Source organism: Mastigoproctus giganteus, chromosome 8 (genome assembly GCF_048544385.1).
Source record: "Mastigoproctus giganteus isolate SK-2022 chromosome 8, ASM4854438v1, whole genome shotgun sequence".
Lineage (NCBI taxonomy): Eukaryota > Metazoa > Arthropoda > Arachnida > Uropygi > Thelyphonidae > Mastigoproctus > Mastigoproctus giganteus.
In genome coordinates, this window is record NC_143582.1 from 40,496,015 (window position 1) to 40,509,940 (window position 13,926).

A 13,926-nucleotide genomic window follows, 5' to 3' on the forward strand; every position below is an offset into this window, starting at 1 on the left:
TTATCAGCAGTGATTCGTCATGCATTAAGAATATGCAGATAAAGGAACTTTCACTCACCAAAAAGAAAAGCATGTCAACTTGTGTGAAACAATGCTCACTTGAGATACTGCAGTGAATGGATTGTTTCTTTTCCTCAATTTTCATGGCAGAAGAGACATGGGTCCTTCAATCCAGAAAAGAAACATCACTATGCTCAGTGGGGACACACTGATTCACCACTGCCCCAAAAGTACTGCAAATGCAGAGAAAATGATGGTTGCTGATTTCTGGGATATTTATGGAATAATCCTTACACATTGTGTTTTATTCCAAAAGGAACTACAGTAACAGGAAACTCATGAAGAAGTTCTGAAAAAAACGTTTCTCCCAGTACTTTAGAAAAAATGTCCACACAGATTGAATCACATTCATTTCCATAAGAACAATGTATGTTCACTATAGTTAGTGAAGGATGTTACATGATTATTTTCCATCAAGATTATTGCTATATTTAATACCACTCTTATACCATGTGAAATTAATAATATAGTTTATTAAGCTGTTTGCCTTAACTACTATACATTAAGTTTAAGATCTATACATTTAATAAGTGGTTTCTTGTGTAACAATGATTCCAACTTAGAATTGTTTATTAGCAAATTGTAATATTGGTAATTATATTTGTAATATATTCAAATTTGTAACCCTTTCTAATTTTTGTTCCCCTAACAGCATGGTCTGATGATGGGTATCAGTAAAATACCTGAAATGTCACCTTAGTGTACAGTAATTTAGGTGAATAGCTTAATAAACTATATTATTAATTTCACGTGGTATAAGAGTGGTATTAAGTATAGTAATAATCTTAATGACAATGTTCACCCCATCATCCTGGAAATGTGCAAAATTTTTTAAAGAAAACAACATTGATGTTATCTCACATCCTTCATACTTACTTGACATTGCACCTAGTGGCTTTTGGTTATTCCAACAATGAAGGATGCTCTTTGTGGCAGAAGATTTCCTAGCTGACAAACAGCTGCTTCTGCTGTTTGCCAGTGGGCTGAACATACTTCAAAGAAAGCTTTGCCGCAGCTCTCACAGCTTGGAAAAACAGGTGTGAAAAATGTGTGCAGCTTCTAGGAGACTATGTTGAAAAGTGAGGCAAGTGTCACCTCTGCATCTAGTGTACTTTATGAGAAATAAATTTGGAGAGAGAAATAAATTTGAAGAAATAAATAAACAAATAACTTGAGCTAGAAACAAACACAATTCCAAGCTTCTTCGTAGCATTAATAGCATTCAGATTCCCATGCTAGTGTTACTACTAGTTAAAAAGTAGAGCAAATGTGCTGGCCCTGCTTCTACACATGCTATAACTTTGGGAAAATAATTTTTAAAAAAAAGAAAAGAAAATTCAAAAACTATAACGAATATTATAACGTTTATTTGCATTTCACCCAGATTTCTAGTCAAAATTAGGTTTTTACTAGGAGTAACTATAACTTTTTTTCTTCTCTAATGAACATATTTTACATCTATAGCTTCCTTAGAAAGTTAAGTTTTCATTCTTGGTGTTATTTTATTTCTGAAGAACTAATGATCCTATAAAAATTTTAAATCTGTCCTACCACGGGATACTATTTCTATGTTTTGGTCTGTGTCTCATGGCCTCTGTAAATGCTATAGTCTCTCCCTCATAAAATTCACTCCACCCCACCGATGCATACCTTTTCTTATAAATATTTGTAGACACTGAATTGGAATCTGTAATTTCAATATTCTGGAACTAACCAACTGCAAACTCACAGAACTAATGCTTTCTCTTCATTCATTCATTCATCTGTTTTCTGTACCTCTGTTCTTTGTACTAACTTTCCTTCATATGTACAGCCTGAAAATTATCCCATCCCTTACATAAATTAATTATAGATTTAAACACCTTTAAATTAAGAATTACCATTAAAAAAATTCATTATTGACAACTAATTTTGTCTCTGTCTTAATGTTGGTGTTCTTACTTTCTGCTTCCAAATGTCATTGAATTATTTTTTTTTCAAAAAGAGTTATATTTTTATTATTTTTTTGTATATATAATTCATAAATTCTGAGGAAAATAAGTGAACCATTGATGTCAAAAATTTTGTTCACAATCTTGTTACACTGCATAATGATACTATAAGCAAGTTATTGGTATCGGGATCACATCAATTTGTTGTGCAACAGCTTGGTGTATGAGACAATTTAGTGATTGACATTTTGATCTATGTAACAATTTAGTGAAAAACAGTTGGAGGCTCTGACAATTCAGTGAATTCTTTGGGAGAATTCAGTGTATTGCAAAGCAAGACAGAAAATTCAGACTTTTAACATGCTGTGCTGTAATGGTAAATTTAGTAATCAATACTGTTCTTGATGTATATTTTTTATGGAGTGTACTGTCCACCTTCATTTTTTGATGAACATTTTACTTTTTTTTTGTAGCTCCTATTAAAAAAAGTTCCACAAACTAGTTAAAGATTGAGATTCAAGAGAACCTTGTTTGCACTTTACTTTCACTTTTTTAAGTTAATGAATACCAGCTGGGTAATGTGCATCTTCTGTCATTCAGTTTGCAACTTGCGCTATAATTTTTATTGAAAGAAGTTAGTACTAGGATAGTACTGTGGATATGTTAAGAGTAAGCAGGTAAGCTTCCCTGGAGATGATGCGAGGTTTGGAATTGGAGTCAGAGTTCCTACATGGAAAAGTGCTCTGGATATTTTTGCAACATACAACTAAGGTCATAAGGTGAATTGCATATATTTTGTCTGTTTGCCTTGTTTGCTTCATGAAAAAACAACTATAATCTTATCTGGATGAAAGATGTTAGAATATAGAAGGAGTAATGCTGAAATAGGCATGTACTCACTTTCCAGCCTGCCTATGAAAAAGATTGATGTGAATCCTTTTTTACAAAATAAATGGATAAAAAATATATTATTTTCTTTTTTTTTTCTTAATTTATGCATTCCTCCTTTCTAAGTTGCCAAAATTTTTCTTGTTTCCTAAAACCTTTTACTTCATTGATTTTGTTAATTTCTGATCTCTATTTGATACACTGAATTGTCATGCATACACCAAAAGTGTCATAGCCACCAATCAATTATCTTTCACCAAATTGCCTCGTACAGGCTGTCATGCACAGAATTGTTGCATACAGTGGATTATCATGCACCAAACTGATATGCAATGAATTGTTTTGCAAAAAATTGACATGGACACATCAGTATATGAATATAAGATTATAAAAAAAAAAGTTTTTTTTTATTATTTCCAGTGAAAATTAATTAAATTAAAATTTATTTTCATTCTGATGAAAATTAACATTATTGTTTAGTATGATATTGTGGGCCATTCTGGGGAAGATAAGTCTATCAGCTTTGTGAAGAGTGATCATCCTCCTCAAAATGATAAAGAAAGACTGAATGTATTAAAGGTAAGAAACAAGAAGTTTAAAATAATTGTTTAAATTATCAAAAGATTATTTTGTTGTCATGTTGGAATGCACATGCTGTGCACTCCAACATGACAAAATGTAACTGAGCATTTTTCTGTTGTGGATTGTATTCTTTATAATATGTTTTAATGTTAAAACATAAAACATATACTGAAGTGTTAAAAAGCATCACTAACAGCATGTTGCTTTACTGAGACAACATGATTCCAGTTAGCATTAGTATTAGTAGTGGCATATAATGCAAGGAAGCAAGCTTATACAGCATATAAGCATCAGCCAAAAAAATAAAAAATGCACGTGTGCCGAGCACGTGCGATAGATGGTTTTATGTGAAACATCCTTGCAAATATTTATATTGTTGTAGTCATAAGACAAATATTAGCATTAGGAAAGGCAAAAATGCAAGAAAGCAAGCTTATATAGCATCAGCTAAAAAAAAACAAAAAAAAAAAAAAAACCCTTATTTCACCCATCCACTTGCTCCAAATATTTGTCTAGTTCTGCCTTCAGTCTGTTTAAGTTATCAACTTCTACAACGACAGATGGAAGTTTGTTCCAGCAATCAACCATCCGCTGGCTAAAGGCAAATTTCTGCACATCCATCCTACAACTGTCCTTCCTCAATTTGAATTTATGCCCTTTCAGAAGATTATTCTGAGCAAGAGGAAGAATCCCATCAGCATTGAGCATGCTCAAACTATTCAAGGCTTTTTACACCTCAATCAGATCAACTCGCAGGTGCCTAGTCTCCAGACACTGTAATTTGCAAAACTTAAGCCTTTCTTCATAAGAGCAACCCTTTGTTCCATTCACTAATCTTGTTGGTCTTCTCTGTACTCGTTCCAACAGCTCTACATCCTTCTTAAAATGAGGCCTCCAGACCTGTATACAGTACTCAAGGTGTGGCCTGACCATTGCCTTATACAAGTGGATAATCACCTCCCTATCCCTGCTAGAAAAATTCCTGTATATCAGGGGTCACCAAACTTTTTTTTACGACAGGCCAGATAACCGAGAGATTGACAAGCATGGGCCGTATAATCATTTTGGTCAATATGTACAATTCAGTAAATACAACAAAAATGAAGACAATGAATATATTTATTTACCAATACACAAAATATGCAAAAATAAAGAATATATAGAAAAATAAAGATAACAAATATATTTATTTATCAAAAACCTATCAAGGAATTCGACATTAGGAATAAGATAAGCAGAAAAAATTAATGTGATTTATGGAACTGGCGTTTATTTTTTAAAATATCATCAATGTTTGCTTTTGAATTGCTACACCCAACCAAGAGAATTGCCTTTAAATGTTCATCACTCAGCCTTGTTCGATATGTGGACTTTACATATTTCAGTTTTGAAAATGCTTGCTCACAGACATAAGTTGTACCGAACACTGATGCCATACCAGAGGCAAATTTCTTTAATTTTGAAAACTCATTATTAGATAAGCTGCGATGAAATTCTACAAGATTCCCTTCTCTGTGTTTCTCTTTCAATAGGTCATTTGCATGTAAATCAATGATCTCTAACTGTAGTTCGACTGGAACGTCATCGTTACAATGAAACGGATTTTGAAACAAAAGAATATCACTCTCAATTCTGTCGAGGTCTGAAAATCTTTCCAAAAAATGCTTTTTTAAGTCATTAATAATTTTCTTTGGAAACTCAAGATTGATATCTTCTCCGATTTCAGCAAGAAATTCTTTGAAAAACTGAAAATGAGAGAAATCTCCTCTTTCTAGTTGTGCTTCAAAAAGTAATAGCTTTCTTCGAAATCCTTTAATGATTCGGTAAAGGTCACAGATAAAGTTGTCCTTTCCTTGAAGTTTTAAATTCAATTCATTCATGTGAGATGTTATGTCAACCAAAAATGATAATTTTGATAGCCAGGTAGGATCTGATAGAAGTGTATCAGCTCTATCCTTTTCGGTGAGGAAAATATCTATTTCTTTTCGTAGCTTATAAAAACTAAACAGGACTTTACCGCAGCTAAGCCACCTTACTGCTGTGAGATAAGGTAAGTCACAAAATTCAGAGTCAATTTCCTCAAGAAAAGCCTGGGACTGGCAGTGATTAAGTGCATGGCCCCGAATAAAGTTCACCACAGAGATGACTGGTTTCAGTACGCAAGAAATATCTAAGTCTTTGCCACATCGTGCTTGTTGATGTATAATGCAGTGTACAAACAAAGCACCCGGAAGTTGAAGATCTTCTAACTTAGTGCTAATCTTCCCTACGAGGCCCTTCCTAACACCAGCTATGTTTTTTCCTCCATCAACTGTGACACATCGAAGCTGATTCCACTGAAGGTTATATAGCTTTGCAAAGTTTTCTGCACTTCCACGAAAATATCTTCTCCAGTTGTTGTTCCGTGCATGCTGCAAACGGATGCCAACTCTTCTGTGACCTGAAAGTCCAAATTAGCACCACGAATGAATATGAGAAGTTGTGACGTGCTTGAGAGATCAGTAGACTCATCCAGTGCTAGAGAATACCACAAGAATTGTCTAGCTTTTTCGCGTATCTGCAGTACTATATTTTCTCCAAGTTCTTCTGTTCTCTGCACAACTGAACTTGCTGAAAGGCTAACACTTCTAAATAAATCAGCTTTTTCAGGACACAAGTCATTTGCCGCTTCCATCATACACTCTTTGATGAAGCTGCCATCAGTGAACGGTTTTCTTCGCTCTACCATCTTATTTACTATTTTGTAACTTACACGGGTTACAGATTCATTTTCAGTAAATATTTTCGTGAACACATGCCTTTGTGATTCCAAACTATGTTTTATGAATTTAAATTTTTCAGTACGTAACTTTCCAGAAAACTTCGAAAATGTTGAAAGATGTTTTGTTTCATAATGATGCCGAAGATTGTACTCTTTTAAAATGGCAACACTGTCATTGCATATCAGGCACATAGCCCTTTGGTTACTTGCTTCCACAAAGAAGTACTTTTCTTCCCATTCTTCATTGAAAAGGCGACACTTAGCATCTACTTTTATTTTCTTAAGAAACAACGAAGAAAAATATCTAGAAAGGAGAAACAATTTCTTACTCACATATTACTATATAATTACTATTTGTATATAATATTTTACAAGAATTTATCTTATCTTCACAGAAAATATTCCAAATATATGCAGCCGAACGTTGCACTGCACTCTAACTTTTGACGGCACTAACATCTATCCCCTGCTGCACCCTAGCAATGATATCCCATAACCATGATCGACGGAGATGGGCAGTAGATACGACTATGTTAACAAATGGTGGGTGTTCCTTACAAAGCACCCTTTTGTGATGTCACGTGCGGCGTCGTTCGCCATTGCCAAGGTATAAGCCCCGCTCACAAGCTGTCATTGAAACAGTAGTATTTCATTGATTCACTATTTATTATATCCATATAAATAATTACAATATATTCTTGAAATTTTGATAATTTGTAGCACAGTGCGGGGCAGGCCGGATGAACAGACTACGCGGGCTGGATCTGGCCCACGGGCCGTAGTTTGGTGACCCCTGCTGTATATCATTGACAAGAGACAATGAGCTACTCTTTCAGACCATCTGCACTGCTCAGAAAACTTCATATCTGCCTGCATAATTACTCCAGGTCCTTTTCACGATCTACCACTGTCAGTGTAGTATCAGACAGTGATTACATTACTCTGGGGTTACTGCTTCCCATGTGCAGTACTTTACATTTGTCAATGTTAAACTTCAGTTGCCACCTCTCAGCCCATCTGTTCAACATTTCTAGATCCTGTTGCAGCAGCATACTGTCATTAGTGTCATTAACAAACCTGCTGATCTTTGTATTGTCTGGAAACTTGAACATTCAGCCGGACATACCATCATCAATATCATTAATGAATACAGAAAACAACAGTGGACCCAACACTGAACCCGGGGGAACTCCACTAATAACATTAGTCCACGAAGAGCAGTGTCCGTTGATTACTACTCTGTCTTCTCCCACTCAACCATCCCTTTATCCATAGCAGCAATTTGCCTCCAATGACACACTGCTCCAATTTCTGCAGCATTCTTCCATTCTTCCATTCTTACTCAAAGAGGTAACTACCATTAGGGGTAAAGGGAAGGGGTATTGCTTTCGTAAAGGCGACTACGATGAACTGAGACAGTATTTAAATTCTATACAGTGGGATCAACTGATGATGTTACCAACAGCAAATTCAAAATGGGAAGCATTCAAAGAACTTATCTTGGAAGCTACTAGGCTTTACACACCAACTAAGAAATATTGTTCAAGGTTTGGGCCTAAATGGATGTCAGATGAAATAATGAGGCATATGGCAGAGAAGAAAAATGCATGGGATACATACAAATTAACACGTGACACAGAAGCCTATGATAGATACAAGTTGATCTGTAACCAAGTTACAAAGGAGGTTAGGCAGGCGAAGGCAGATTACGAGAAATCCTTGGCAAGGGATGCGAAGAAAAACAGCAAAGAGTTCTTTACTTATGTAAACTCTAGAAGGAAGGGGATGAATCAGATTGGTCCACTTGATATCGATGGGTCAACTGTTGATGATCCTGCTCAGGTAGCTAACAAACTAAATGAATATTTTGCATCGACATTCACACATGAGGAGTTATTCAGCGAGGGGAATGCCAGAGGTGTATTCAACTCTGGCAGTAACCTAGAGAATCTTGTAATAACTGAGAGTAAAGTGGAGGAGAAATTGTTGAAGATAAAGACAAGAAAGGCACCTGGAGTGGATGGAATCTATCCAGTTATATTAAAGGAGGCAGCAAAGGAAGTATGCAAACCCTTAGCCATAATTATGAGAGCTTCCTTGGACTCAGGGGAGGTACCCATAGACTGGAAATGTGCAAATGTGATCCCAATTCACAAAGGAGGATCAAAGGCTGACACAAGTAATTATAGACCTGTGAGCTTAACTTCTGTTCCAGGAAAATTAATGGAGGCACTGGTTAAAGAAGCACTGCAGGATCATTTAGACAAGACTTCAGTTATAGCTCAGACACAGCATGGTTTTGTTAAGGGGAAGTCTTGCCTGACCAACTTGATTGGATACTATGATGCAGTCACAAAAGAACTGGATGCAGGGAATAACTTTGATATTATATACTTGGATCTTAGAAAGGCTTTTGATACTGTTGCACATGGAAGACTGCTGCACAAATTGGAGCAGTGTGGCATTGGAGGCAAATTGCTGCTAGGGATAAAGGGATGGTTGGGGGGAAGAAGACAGAGAATGGTAATCAATGGACACTGCTCATCGTGGACTAATGTTATTAGTGGAGTCCCTCAGGGTTCAGTATTGGGTCCTTTATTGTTTTCTGTATTTATAAATGATATTGATGATGGTATATCAAGCTTAATGTCCAAGTTTGCAGACGATACGAAGGTTGGCAGGGTTGTCAAGGACACTACTGACACTATGCTGCTGCAACAGGATCTGGAAAGGTTGAGCAGATGGGCTGAGAGGTGGCAAATTAAGTTTAACATTTACAAATGTAAAGTACTATATATGGGAAACAGCAACCCGAGAGCAACGTATCAACTCTGTGGTGCCGACCGGGCTAGCCGAGTGGGTAAAGTACCTGCCCGGCAACCCAAAGGTCGCGGGTTCGATTCCCGCCTCGGGCTTGGATCAAAGTACTGCAAAAAACCTTGGGAGGTGCAATATGGCCACAGAAGCCGATGCGCCAACAACTACCAAATCAAAAAAAAAAAAAAAAAAAAAAAACAACTCTGTGGTACTACACTGAGTGGTAGAGAATGAAAGGGACCTGGGGGTGGTTGTGGAGGCAGATATGAAGTTCTCTGAGCAGTGCAGACGGGTGGAAGAGTAGCTCATGGTGTATTGTCAATGATATATAGGAATTTTTCTAGCAGGGATATAAGGAGGTGATTATTCCCTTGTATAAGGCAATGGTCAGGCCACACCTAGAGTACTGTATACAGGCCTGGAGGCCTCATTTCAAGAAGGATGTAGAGCTGCTGGATCGAGTACAGAGAAGGGCAACAAGATTAGTGAATCGAACAAAGGGGTGCTCTTACGAAGAAAGGCTTAAGTTTTGCAAATTACAGTGTCTGGGGACTAGGCACCAGCGAGGTGGTCTGATAGAGGTGTACAAAGCCTTGAATGGTTTGAGCATGCTCAATGCTGATGGGATTCTTCCTCTTGCTCAGAATAATCACCTGGGAGGGCCCAAATTCAAATTGAGGAAAGACAGATGTAGGATAGATGTGCGGAAATTTGCCTTTAGCCAGCGGGTGGTTGGTAGGTGGAACAGACTTCCATCCCTTGTCGTGGATGTTGATAGCCTAAATAAGTTTAAGGCTCGGCTGGACAGGTATTTCGAACGAACAGAGGGGTGAAGTGGAAGTGGTTATTTTTTATTTATTTCTTTTACTTTAATTTTTTTGGCTGATGCTGCATAAGCTTGCTTTCTTGCATCAAATGCTTCTACTAATGCTAATACTAATGTGCAACAGTATCAAAAGCCTTTCTAAGATCCAAATATATGATATCAAAATTATTCTTTGCATCCAATTCCTTTGTGACTACATCATAGTATCAAATCAAATTGGTCAGACAAGACTTCTCCTTAACAAACCCATGCTGTGTCCAAGGTATAACTGAAATTTTGTGTAGGTGATCCTGCAATGCTTTTTTAAAAAATGCCTCCATTAATTTCCCTGGAACAGAAGTTATTACAAGATTATCTAGCTTACTGCCAGAGTTTAATACACCTCTGGCATTTCCCTCCCTGAATAACTCCTCATGTGTGAATGTAAATGCAAAATATTCATTTAGACTTTAAATAATGTCTCAGACCACTGTAGTCACTTCATGAAAGCAAAAACCCTGCCCTTTACCCTTGATGGTAGTTACCTCTTTGAGTAAATCCCATCTTTGTATCGTCTGGAAACTTGGACATTAAGCCTGACATACCATAATCAATATCATTATCTGGTTCCTTTATGTGCTGATTCTTAATGCATGAAGAATCACTACTGATAATCAGATCAATAGTATTACTCCCTCTAGTTGCCTCCCGAACATGCTGCTGTAGAAAACAATCATCCAGTAAATCCACAAAAGCCTTGCTAGTGTGAGTGACAAACCCACAAATTCCAGAAAATCTCTGGGAAATTAAAATCCCCCATTAGACACTCTGATTTACTTGCCCACTCTATTTCTCTGCACAATTGCTCATTATACTCATCAGATTCATTAGGCCTGTAACACACACCTACTCTCATTTTGCTTTTTCCAGTGCTTATGTCACACCAAACAGACTCAACATTGTCCACCAACATCAATTGGATGCACTTCGTGCCGCCTCCGTAGCCAGGTGGGAAGGAGCAGCAGTGCATAGCACACACTTCTTGATTAGACCGGGGTTCGAGCCCGTCACCACCAAATACGGAGGATGAGGAAAGGTCAGAGAATGACCACCGCATTTCCCGGAGCAATATGGCCTTAGTTGCTAATGCTCCTAAAAACCAACCAACTAACTAACTAACTAACTGGATGCACTTCCTTAGATTTTGTGTTTCTTAACTAACAGTATAACCCTTCCTGTACACATTGTACTCCACAAATTCCAATTCTGCACTGCTTATGTCTGTGTGACACCACGTCTCTGATATCCCAACAGTATCTACCTTTGATGTCTTGACTAGCACTTCAAGCTTATCAAATTTATTAACTATACTCCTAGCCTTGGTGTACATGCACGTATACGTGCACTTGTTTCTACTCTTAGTTCCCTAACGCAGCCCACATATTTACTTCTTTCACTATGACTCCCAGCAGTCTCTGAAATCCCCTGCATCTTGCTTTCCAGGCTGCTGCTCATTTCAGTAGAAGCAGTGCAAGAATCACTTTCACCTCTGCCAGCAGTTACTGTTAATCTATTAGTCCATATATCCCCCCCCCAAGCTAGTAGTTTTCCGACCTACCTAACTCTGCCTCGATAGCTAGCATCAGCAAATATTCTTGCTGTTGTTGTTGTTATTTGGTTTTTAGGAGCATTAGCAACTAAGGCCATATTGCTCCAGGGATATGCACTGGTCATTCCCTGACCTTTCCGTATTTAGTGGTCACGGGCTGAAACCCTGGTCTAAACAAGAAGCGTGTGCTACACACTGCTGCTCCTGCCCACCTGGCTACGGAGGCACAATATTCTTGCATCCTTTCTGTTTAAGTGTATCCCATCCCTGTAGAAGCAGTCTGTCATGTTAACAAGAACAGACCAGGCTGGGAAAAATTCTGCCCCTTGAGCCTTGCACAATCTCTCCAGGGCGTAATTGAATGACAAGGTTCTCATCATACACTCTCTCCTATTGTGTCTGGGCAAAATTGCAGATACTTTCAAATTCAGTCCTCACGGCTTTTTTTCAGCATTGACCTGTATTGGTGCAATCATACCTCTTATATTACTAACTGCAGGCAGTATGGTTGTCATGTCATACTTTTCAACAAATAGGTAATTAGGCTATTTAGGTAATTAGGCTTGGATTTTGATAACGTCTTCCTAAAGATATACCAGTCACAAAAAATGCATCACACACTCAAATCATGCCACTAGTGAGTTCCCGGCATAGACTAATGGTGGGAGCATGGGATGCACCTCTGGCGGAAGCCACAGATGATTTACTGATTTACTAAGTTGATACTCCCAAGGATGTTTCACAGCAAAAAAAAAAAAAAACTCTTCCCATTTCACCCATCCATTTCCTCCAAAAGTTTACCTAGTTCTTCCTTGAATTTATTTAAGATATCAACTTCCACAACGACTCACAGTTCCTGCAATCAACCGCCCACTGGCTAAAGGCAAATTTCCACACATCTATTCTGCAACCATCTTTTCTCAATTTGAAATTATGCCCCCTCAAGTGCATAATCTGAGCAAGAGGAAGAATCCCACGAGCATTGGCTTTGCTCAAACCATTCAAAGTCTTAAACACCTCGATCAGATCACATCATGGGGTACCTAGTCTCGAGACACTGCAATTTGCAGAACTGAAGCCTTTCTTTGTAAGAGCATCCCTTTGTTCCCCTCGTCAATCTTGTTGCCCCCTCTGTACTCATTCCAGCATCTCTGCATTCTACCTAAAATGAAGCCTCCAGACCTGTACACAATACTTAAGGTGTGGCCTGACCATTGCCCTTATACAAGGGGATAATCATTTCCTTATCTGTGCTAGCAAAATTCCTGTATATCATTACAAAACCCCATGATCTGTCTTGGTAGCCTGGCTGAACTGTCAGAGAAGTTCATATCTGACTGCACAATTATCCCCGGATCCTTTTCATTTACCACTATCCTGAGTGTAATACCACCCAGTTGGTATGTTACTCTGGGATTAGTTGTGCAAACTCTGTGCACAACTAATATATGATAAGATGTGCAGAATCTGACAAGATACTGCTAGAGAAGAGGAGTCCCTCATAGTGTCATAAATTAACAATTTTTTACCCTTTTTTTTTTTAATATTCAAGAAATCCAAATCAAGAAAATGTTCAATTTTCTATATACAGACATATATATATAGATATAATAAAATAATATATCTGCAGCCATTGTCAATCCACTGCAGAATAGAGGCCTTCTCGACGTCATTGAAAGAATAGACCATAATCTGCTATGTTGGTTCCCCGGGTTGACAGATCGATTGTATTTGGCAGTCGGGGGCTTGAACCCTGGTCTACTCAAAGAGTGTGTGCTACAGAGACCATAATTTCTAGATATATATATAAATGTAGTGGATATCTGTATACAGATCCCTTATCCAGAAAGCTTTCTGGGTTCTGTGAATATCTGGATTTCAGGTCTTTATTAAGAGAAATTACAAATGTGTAAAATAAAAAATTAAAAATATATATTAAGAAATATGTTAAATGTGTATTAAAGTGTTACGAAATGCAGAAAATCAAAGCAAGCACCTGAAAACATTTTAATGTTTTCAGGTGCTTGCCTTCCATTGTGCAATATAACTTTATTACAAAAACCTGGAATAATTGAGTGTCTTGCCTGATGTTGACCGACAATAGGCAGAATTATTAGTTTGTCATTTTTCAACAGAACAGTCCATAATGTTTTAATGATGCCCTGTAAAATTAATTATTTAGGCTTATTTTTTTGTGAAACCTCTAGTATTTTATCTAACTACATAACATGTTGTTCAGAAATGAAACTTTTTTTTTTTTTTTTGTTTCAGTTCCTTAATAAACTCTTCAGTTTTAAAAGTGTATTACAACAAGATGTTGTTATTTGGTTTTTAGGAGCATTAGCAACTAAGGCCATATTGCTCCGGGATATGCGGTGGTCATTCCCTGACCTTTCCGCATCTTCCGTATTTGGTGGTGACTGCCTCTAATGAGTGCATAGTGGGAAAGTAAGTTTTCCCTAGCATGTAGTGA

At 37.4% G+C, this 13,926-nt stretch overlaps 1 protein-coding gene across 1 annotated transcript in view; it reads left to right on the forward strand.

Annotated features, from left to right (window-relative positions):
* Positions 1-13,926, forward strand: part of c12.2 (von Willebrand factor A domain-containing protein c12.2) — a 574,487-nt gene that overhangs the window by 544,217 nt on the left and 16,344 nt on the right. Inside the window, exon 41 of the mRNA XM_090380213.1 lies at positions 3,360-3,458. Coding sequence (XP_090236339.1) covers positions 3,360-3,458 — 99 coding nt within the window. The remainder of the gene's footprint in view (positions 1-3,359; positions 3,459-13,926) is intronic.